This window comes from Alosa alosa, chromosome 19 (assembly GCF_017589495.1).
Source record: "Alosa alosa isolate M-15738 ecotype Scorff River chromosome 19, AALO_Geno_1.1, whole genome shotgun sequence".
Lineage (NCBI taxonomy): Eukaryota > Metazoa > Chordata > Actinopteri > Clupeiformes > Clupeidae > Alosa > Alosa alosa.
Window position 1 is genome coordinate 18,253,580 of NC_063207.1, and position 9,803 is coordinate 18,263,382.

Consider the following 9,803-nt stretch of genomic DNA (forward strand, 5'->3'; position numbering starts at 1 on the left):
GTAGGCTAGGCCTACTGGTTGTTTTTTATTTTCATTATTTAGTCGGTTTCTTACAGTTCGAAAGTCTTGGGAAGTTTTACAAAGAACTTCGCCATGTCTCCTCTGCTCTGCAACACCTGTCAACTCAAAAAGCATCTTTCATAAAATAAGACAACAGGGCCCCCTGCTGACTAGCCTACCGAATGAAACTGGGTTTAAGTGAGTCGCAATATATGTTGATATTTTCACGTTTAAACGTCTCAGGGCTAAAATAACACGCTAGCCTACCACTACACATAAAATTACAGATGATACAATAGGCCTACATTAGAAGGAGGGTGTCCAGGTATATCATGTAGTTTAGAAATACTTTGTATATGTTTACAGACAGAACCCTAGGACTGGTGATTTATTAAGGAGATGTAAATGACCACGGTTGCTTCATAACTTCTCTGTGTTGTGTTCAGCGGCGACAGTGTTTGTATTGCACATTAATAGGAAACTATGGTGATGTGCAGGGGAAATGAATCGGTGTAACATATTCTATGTAGCCTATTCTGCGTGTAAGTGCGAAGTAACATTAGTCAAAATAATAAGACTATAGTAAAATGTCCTGCATAAAGAGAGCATAAATAAAACACATGGCAATAATTTTAGAATATCGAATGCGCACGCAATTAGGAATGAGCTCTGTGAGAGGCGCTAATTAAATGACGTTAGTGTACTGTAATTGCTGTCTCAGTCTGACACCAACCTGAACTTTATCCAAGATTTTGGACTAGGCTACTATTTATTCATGCTCATTTACACGTTTGAGATATTTTACACACTTCTTGTCAGTGTCGTTAAAAGCTTAAAATGTGGTGATGCTTTCAATTGTATGAGTATGAGTGTAGCAGATAGCCGAGAATTATCGCGCCCTTGTCAAATATCCTGCACTTGACGCAACTTACTAGAGAAATAAGGAAGTGACAAGCTATGGGTGTGGCCAGAGTCTTGTGTTCTTAGCTGTCCAGAGTCGCGCTGTTATGGGACAGGATCCTAAAACCGTTTAGTGTGCAGTGAAGAGGCTGCCTAAAGGAGGTCTTACCATCAGGTTGGTGTCATTTTGAAAAGTCCTAAATACTTAATTACTGTAGGGACTTTAGAATGTTTCACCAATGGTTGAAACAGATATCGCCATGGCTAGATTGAATGAAGGAAGTTGAGGATGTGGTCGGTGAGAAAAGTAAGCTTATCAAAAAAACATTTGGACATGTCTCAGTGACTTATCTAAGATGCTTGAAAGAGCTGGGACGATAGCTCTGCAGGTGCTGCCTCTCATCTGTTTTTATTGTGTGCTCAGACATTTTATTCTTACCTAAGAACTTCTGATATACAGGGACATTAGGGTAGAGATTGACAAAAGACTGACAAAAGACTGGTGTGGTCGGTTTATTTTGTTTTCCTTTGCTATGTTTAGGTATTTATGTGATTGATGAGTGTACAGCTTTGCATGTATTAAGCTGTTATTGTCGATGGAGACAGGTTACAATCAAGGCAGTTTGCCTAAGGGAGAACAGTCATCATTGAAGTCTTGCCGACAAGTTTGTACAGGTATTACAGAGGTTTAAGTGTTGGCATCCAGGAAAAGTCCCAGCATATGCAACATAACTGCTTAGCCAAACACTAAATGTTCTCGCATTGCCTATTGCCTAATTCAGAAGTTTCCTGTGTGTGCTGCGGCCTGCCAGCGTGTAGCTCTTCTCAGATCTGAGCTGTTCCACATGGGCTGGTGTGATAGCTGGGGCAGGTTTATAGGTGTGACAGCAGGAACACACATTCCAGCGCCTCGGGGCCGCGGCACTGGCACACTCACTGGGCACCTCTCCCCTCCCACTTCCTGTGAGAGACTGAGCCGTGGCTCACCGCATGAGATGCACTTGGGAAAGCCACGCGGAGGAACCTGTCACATCTGTTCCGTCTAGTGTTGCAACAGCAGCCCGTGTATCTCTCGCCATCTTAACAAGGCCCGATGCAGTGTTTAGGGCTAATAAAACAATAACAGGCCTTTCATCCTTAGACGGGCCCACCACCAAAACCATGCAGGAAAAGTTGAGGGCACTTCCTTGACACTGATGCTGTTCTCTTTAATACATCAAATGTATCCATACAAATGTATCCATAACATGTATACATTGTTACTTTGAAGTAACATTTTGCTGAAAATGTGTTGTGTCTGGCATGAAGTTTGTCTTGCCCTGCATATAGTTCTGGGCACTGCTCAAAACAGGGACAAGTGAGTTGCCAAGTGGGTTGCCAGGTGGTGTGTGCATCTACACACTTTCACACATTTTGCTGCTCTGATTGTAAAAAAAAGTGTCATTACAACAGGAAACTGAACATGTATTGACAGCCACCCTCATGTTGGCTGTTGCCTGTGTTGAGACATACTATGCCAGATCAAAAGAAAGTTTTCATTAGGAAAGAAACACACACAATGCCTCAGAGGAACACAACAATATGCCCATGGCTCTGTTATTGTTGGTCTTCTGTTTTTTACTATTAATGTGTGGTCAGAGATTATGAGATTGGGTTTAGTATGCTTACGTCACTGGCTAGAGAGAATGAGCCACCACTACAACTACAGTTTGGCTGTTTATAAATGTTGGTATTAAAAAATATGGGTAGATGTTAAGTTTCATTTTAGTTTGTTTATTTTTTGTGGCAACATCATGACCTTAAAGTGGCAAAAGGGAAGTGGCATGAGGCCAGGGCAGAGTGATCCATACTATTTTCTATCTGAAATACTTCAGTTTCAGACTTCCTATTTTTACCTCAACTGAAAAACTTCTATTTCTGTTCCCCTCCACCCTCACTCTCTCTCTCTCTCTCTCTCTCTCTCTCTTTCTCTCTCTCTCTCTCTCTTTCTCTCTCTCTCTCTCTCTCTCTCTCTCTCTCTCTCTGTCTTTAGAGTATTATTTTGGCTTCATTCTTTCCTCTTCAGTAGCACCCAAAGGATGTCCTATCTGTATTCCTGTTTGCCTCATATTGTTAGGCTGATCATAGGAACTGTTGAAGGCAATGGAGAGAAAATATCTATGCTTTGTGTTTTTGTCCTGACTCGAAGCTAGTTCACTGTGTTCCAGATAAGAGCTCCTGGACACATCTGCCGACACTAAACCAAACATAGGAAACAATAGGAAACGTTTCCACTTAAGCACGTGTGCTGACTTGTGTTGTGTCTGTTTCTATTCCTTGTGCCTTTGACATTTGCCGTCAATGTTACTGTTCTGCCATTGGACCAAAAGTCACTGTCTCTATCTGTCTATTTCTTCCTCTCATTGTTTCCTCTAATGTGTGCATCTACATGGAAAGTTTGATGACTGGTCTGTAGTTGAATGCTTTATTATGGTGTATTAAGTAGACCTGTGCCTGCACCTAAAGACGCCACTAGAGCAAGCTTTTCCTTAAGTTGACATAATGGCTCTCTCTTAAGTGTGCTTCTATAATTCTTGTATGTATCATACATCTTCTTGTTTTCTTCTTTTTCTCTGAAACAGAGATGAGGCAACCGGTGTTGTGACGTTGAAGACAGAGATGGCAGGGGACACCAGCACATTGTCCTGGAAACTGTCGAGTTCCCCTGGTCCGCAGGGAGACACGGGGGGCCCTGATCTTGGGGTTGCAAGTGATGAACGACCCGTCAAGATCCTGAAGGTGTGCTTCACCAGCAACAGCTCGAACCCAGGCAAAAACTTCAAATTGGTCAAGTGTGATAGCGACTGGGAGATCAGGGTGAGATGCTAAGTCAAATTCTTTCTTTTCTGTTCACTTGTTTCCTCATTTAGTAAGTTATTAGTCAGAGGAATATCTTGAAAATGCCTAAATCTAATCTATTCTTTATTTTGATGTATGATTATGTTCAATGGCATAACCTGAGCATATAGTGTGTCATCATGATGCTAGGTTATGCTGAAATCTTATTGATTTGCTGTTTAATCCCTGTCATTGAGTGCCGGTCCTTATAACCCCTTAGGCCATCATCCAGTCCATCCTGGACAGTGGTCGGCTTGGGCCAAACATCCTGTACCCACAATGCTTTGGGCTCCTGCTGAAGCACCTGAAATCAAGCGAGGTCCACTGGCTCCACCCACTGATGACCGTTGGGGAGGTGGAGCAGAAGTATGAGCAGCAGCACGTAGAGGCAGAGTGGAGGTGAGAATTCTGGGTAGTGGGGGCCCATTCCGAGTAGTCACATTAATCTGCACCAATCTACTACCCACATGCGAGCTGCCCATTCCCACACAGAATGTTTTGTGGCATGTGATGTGACAACACTTTCCCTGTGGTCTCTCAGGGATACATATATGCTTTGACCAATATAACTATGTAGCTTAAAATATCCCATAGGCTACATGAGTGAACAATGCCCCGTCTTCAAAGGGGACATCACATTGTGAGCTTCAGAGAGACTGCAGAGGGCCTGTCTAAGTGTGTCTGGGTGATTTCCTCATCAGCTGTTTAAATAGTCCAGTAATACACCCTCAGGCCACTCTCACTTCTTCTTCACATCGTTATTTTCCTTGATCAAACAGATTAAGTCACTGATGAGCCTGTTTCAGGCTGGTTTTGGATTTGTGATTTCATGTTCTTGCTATCTCAACACCACCTGCAGATATGACTTGAGGATCCGCTACATTCCCAAGGACTTCCTGGAGAAGTTTAAAGAAGATAAAACCACCCTGCTTTATTTCTACCAACAGGTAAACTTGATGTGTGTGTGTGTGTGTGTGTGTGTGTGTGTGTGTGTGTGTGTGTGTGTGTGTGTGTGTGCGTGCGTGTGTTTGTATGTGTGCCCGCATGTGTCTGTTTCTTGCCTAGCTGTGAATGTAGTTTCCTTTTATAAGAAACTAGGACGATGTTTAGATGGGCTCCTAGCAGGGTTTTCATTGTAAAACTCAAATTCATGAGACTACATGGTAACTTCCTTATAGTGTCTTTTAGAAGAACCAAACTCAGTCCACTAAAATGGGACCAGAAAGTGGACCAAAACAAAAGGGACTCATTTTGTATTCACATTATGAGTTCATTTGAAAGAGGACTTAGATCTCTTTCTGGTGCACTTCAGCTCTGATGGGGCCTCCGTTTCCTTCCTGTTCACATTATACATTCTCTTTGGGTCTCAGACCTTAGGTTACTGCTTTGGATTATGGGTTATGTAGTTGCTCATTTCCATCATCATTCATTATCAGGTTGAAATAATTATCATAACCCATAATTTATGTGGTGATTTTGTTTCATAAATTCATTTGTTCTGAAATATATATATATGTGATAATATATTTTCAGAATGAATTCTGATCTGAAGTTATTGCAAATATCCTCTTGAACTGTCAGTCAACACTCCAGCCAATCACACTGTCTAATTCAGTGGTAGGCCCGCCCCACCTGATTACTGTTGCTATGTCCAACTTTAGCTCATGTCTTACCATTCAAGTCAGAGAATTGCACTGTATTGTATGGTATAAATAGACGTCACAGACAGGAAGGGCCTGTATTTACAGCTAAATAACGAAGTGCATGAACTGAAGCTACTGTGTGGTTTGTAGGAGCATTGAGCTGACCCACAGATGTTTGTGCAAAGGCTCTTGCTCAAATTATGGAACTAGCTATACTTGAACATTAGACTTTTCACTTTGCTCATCATTTAAATGAGGATTCCCTGGTGTTGTTCTTCCTGAGGTGGCTAATGTGAACTGCTGTGCCAATGTGCGATGACCGTGTGCTGTCTTCCTCAGGTACGTTCTGACTACATGCAGTACTACGCCTCCAAAGTGAGTGACGGTATGGCCCTACAGCTCGGCTGCTTGGAGATACGGTAGGAGTCATTTTGTGAAATTGCATCAGCACAGTAAACAACCCAGTGTATTAATGTTTTGGGTATTGTGCTGTGACGTTACGGTGTGATCTCTACATCCTAACAGGAGATTTTGCAAAGACATGACCGCCAACGGCCTGGAGAAGAAATCCAACTATGAACAGCTAGAGTGAGTGTTTGGAAGACGTGTGCATGCTTGCATGTGCTGTACATGTGTTTGAGCATGCACTGAGGAGTGTTGCTGTGGTTCAGAGCCATTGTAAGGCATGTGTACTGTAATGAATGTGTCTGAAGATTACCTCATCCCTGTGTCTTTGCAGGAAAGATGTGGGCCTCCACCTTTTTTTCCCACAGGAGCTCATCGACAGTATGAAGGTGAAATAGCAATATTGTAAATATGGTTGACATTTTTTTATTGTTGTGATGAATATTACGATTCATTAACCCACTCAAGAATATATTAATAATGAATGAATGAATGAATGAATGAATGAATGAATGAATGAATTCATTCATTCATTCATTCATTCATTCATTCATTCATTCATTCATTCATTCATTCATTCATTCATTCTCTGTGTCATATATTAATATGCTGCTCATTAAAATAACAATACCTGTAACATTTGAATGCAACTGATTTCTGTATGATTCTGATCAGCTTGTTTGGTAATGATTGTATGTGTCTGTATCTATGGTAGCCCAAGCAGCTGAGGAAGATGATTCAGCAGACCTTCCTGCAGTACGCCACTCTGAAGGATATAGACTGCATGGTGAAGTTCTTCCAGACATTCGCTGTCTTCAACAGCTGTGACGAAGAGGTCTTTGCTTGTGAGCTTGTGGTGAGAAAGCCTACACTTGTATATGACTGCTTCTTTTTTCCCATTTTACAGCTTTTTAGAAACTAGGTCTTCAGAACATTGAAGTATCAAGATTATTTATGTGTGGCTGGCTGTATTAGATGTTAACTTTTCATAACTGAAATGGAAATTATATATAATATATTATTCATAGTATTCCCTATACAGTACTGTCTTATTTGGTAAAAATCTATCATCTACATTTGAAATAATTATGCAACTATATGCAAGCATTTCAGAGGAGTGCAGCTCAATAGATGGTTGCCAATAGATGGATACATCATGAATTCTGCAGCATCAAATTTGGGAGGTGGAAAAGTAAAAGCAAATGGCTTAGATGCTCAATTGAAGACCATATAAATCTAATTTCAAATGTTTTCTTGTGTTGCTGTTCAGAGTACTATCTAAAAAAAATAGTAAAGAAGTCTAATGCAATATAATTTGATGCCAAAAAGCACGTCTTTCACATTTGTAGAACATTTAAGCTCCCTGGCTTCTCTCTGAGATATAATGGAATGAGTCTCATTTGAACATTTCGGTTTTACCCCTTGCAGCAAGGTTGGAGTCTGGCCGTAGATTTGGTCATCGGTCCCAGAGGGATCTGCCAGCGTACAGACAAGAACTCCACGGTAAGAGCTGCACTCTGTACCAAAATACATTACCAATCCAATCTACTATATCAATACACAGTGTCTATGATACAATACAATGGTCTGTTCACTCTCAGATCTGACATGCTGTTTATTACATAGACATTACCACTTTGTAAACTTTTGTAAACGTACATACCTCATGTACTGTGAAGATCTACATTTTGTGTCATCGTCTAGAGATTATGTCTGTTTAATACAGGGAATATAACAAAGATAAAATGATATCTTGGTCTTTGTTTTATTTATTTATTTTGAAGGCCTGAATCAGTTGACGTAACACGTTCTCTTGAGCAACATTTCCTAATAATGTGGTGTAATTCTCTGAGAAAGGTCTGAGAAAAGAGTGAAAGTGAATTGTACTATTGACCCAGTAAACTTGTTTCCATTTGTGTACAGCCCATCTGCCTGGCCACCTTCGACCAGGTCAACAGCGTGAAATGCTCCCAGAAGGACGATGGGAAAGCACTTTTATCTATAGACATACAAGGAGCCAGACAGGTAATCAGCAGCACTCTCTGTTTAATCATACTCTGTTTTGCAGTTTCACTGTGTATACTGTACCTACACACCATAATTGTTGATTGGATTACTTCTATATGGATGTCTGTTACTAACTTGACTGTTCCATGTCTCTCGCTCAGCCTTTGACGGTAAATACAGCCACTCTCGCTATAGCTGAGAATATGGCGGACCTCATCGATGGCTACTGCCGAACGGAGAAAGGGAATGACACATCTGTGATTGTGAAGCCTAACAAAGGTATTGGGAACTGCTTTTATGGCAGCTCTATGGTTATGTTTGGACCATGGCATTAGTCTTGCCCACTTGTTTGTTGGTGGCCTGTTTCATATCCAGTTATGATGGTTGTGGGTGTCAGAGTCAGCTCAGACCATTTCTGTCTCCTGTTACTTTGGTTACCTAAGGTTACCTTGTGTGCTGGTGGACTTTCATATCCTTTTTTGACTTTCATTACACCTGTTACTGATTACTTTGTTTTATTTTTAGCACTCATTTCTTGCTAATGTAAAATAATGAATATGGAGGTTATGGTGTTTTGTTTTCGTCTTTCCATCTCATGCTCTGATCTTTTTATTTACCAGGTCGAGAGGCAAGAAATTCTCTACCTCCAATTCCAGACAAGTGAGTTTTTACGTTGCGTGGTGTTTCTGTATTTCAACGATCTGAAGCTTCCTTCTGTAGGCTGTTGAATATTTCCTCCTGTCACAACAGACTGCTTGGTTGTGAGTTTTATTAATGTTGTTGTTTTCCCTATGAGCAGAAACAAAGACGCCAGCAAATGCATCAGCACTGTAGGTATGTGAGCTACTCCCTGCTTATATGCTCACATGAACAGACATGAGACAGCGTGAGACAGGAGATGAGTGAGACAGTGTGGGACATGAACAGACATGAGACAGTGTGAGACAGGAGATGAGTGAGACAGTGTGGGACATGAGACAGCGTGAGACAGTAGATGAGTGTGGGACATGAGACAGCGTGAGACAGTGTGAGACAGGAGATGAGTGAGACAGTGTGGGACATGAGACAGCGTGAGACAGTAGATGAGTGAGACAGTGTGGGACATGAGACAGCGTGAGACAGGAGATGAGTGAGACAGTGTGGGACATGAGACAGCGTAAGACAGGAGATGAGTGAGTGGGACATGAGACAGCGTGAGACAGGAGATGAGTGAGACAGTGTGGGACATGAGACAGCGTGAGACAGTAGATGAGTGAGTGAGTGAATGAGTGAGGAAGAAAGGAAGTAACCAAATGAACTGAGTGAGTAAGTGAATAAGTGAGTGTGAATGAGTTAGTGCAAGTCAGTACGTAAGAGATTGAGTGAGTGTGAGTGAGTAAGGATGTAAGCAAAGGAAGGAGTGTAAGTGAGTGAGTGCAAGTGAGTGAGTGAGTGAGTGAGTGAGTGAGTGAGTGAGGAAGCAACCAAATTAAAGAGTTTGAGTCAGTAAGTGAATGAGTAAGTGAGTGAGTGAGTGAGTGAGTGAGTGAGTTAGAATAAAACTGACCTCTCTGCTCTCTGTCCCAGGGTCAGATATATATGCAGAGATCCCGGAGCAAGATGCTGTAAACAGTAAGTGCTTGTACCTGATTCAGAACATTGTTGTTAACATATGAAACAACACACTTGTTTTATCACACTAAACTAAGCAATTCACCAAAGACATGAAACTGTGAAAATTCGTCACTCTCCAGCTCAGAAGTATGGCCTGTCAAGGGATGATATTGTGCTGGGTCGCATCCTTGGTGAAGGGTTCTTTGGGGAAGTTCATGAAGGCTGCTACAAAAGTCGGGCAAGTGAATCATGATTCTTGATTATTAGTCATTGTCATGTTTCTCTCTGTAATGGTGAAACAGTTTTCATCACCAGCAGATTTTGCGTTGCTGTGATGAGAGGATAGATGGCGCTAAACTGTAATGATGTTTTTATTTA

At 41.5% G+C, this 9,803-nt stretch overlaps 1 protein-coding gene across 2 annotated transcripts in view; it reads left to right on the forward strand.

The window, feature by feature from the left end:
- The first annotated feature begins 991 nt into the window (after positions 1–991).
- Positions 992–9,803, forward strand: part of ptk2ba (protein tyrosine kinase 2 beta, a) — a 17,565-nt gene continuing 8,753 nt past the window's right edge. For both annotated transcript variants that reach the window (XM_048227855.1, XM_048227856.1), the window contains exons 1-15: positions 992–1,075; positions 3,522–3,756; positions 3,998–4,176; positions 4,637–4,724; positions 5,760–5,839; positions 5,946–6,008; positions 6,160–6,214; positions 6,541–6,681; positions 7,254–7,328; positions 7,749–7,850; positions 7,994–8,111; positions 8,453–8,492; positions 8,632–8,666; positions 9,399–9,443; positions 9,566–9,663. In XM_048227855.1, the coding sequence (XP_048083812.1) occupies positions 3,559–3,756; positions 3,998–4,176; positions 4,637–4,724; positions 5,760–5,839; positions 5,946–6,008; positions 6,160–6,214; positions 6,541–6,681; positions 7,254–7,328; positions 7,749–7,850; positions 7,994–8,111; positions 8,453–8,492; positions 8,632–8,666; positions 9,399–9,443; positions 9,566–9,663 (1,317 nt within the window). In that variant the 5' untranslated portion in view covers positions 992–1,075; positions 3,522–3,558. The remainder of the gene's footprint in view (positions 1,076–3,521; positions 3,757–3,997; positions 4,177–4,636; positions 4,725–5,759; positions 5,840–5,945; positions 6,009–6,159; positions 6,215–6,540; positions 6,682–7,253; positions 7,329–7,748; positions 7,851–7,993; positions 8,112–8,452; positions 8,493–8,631; positions 8,667–9,398; positions 9,444–9,565; positions 9,664–9,803) is intronic.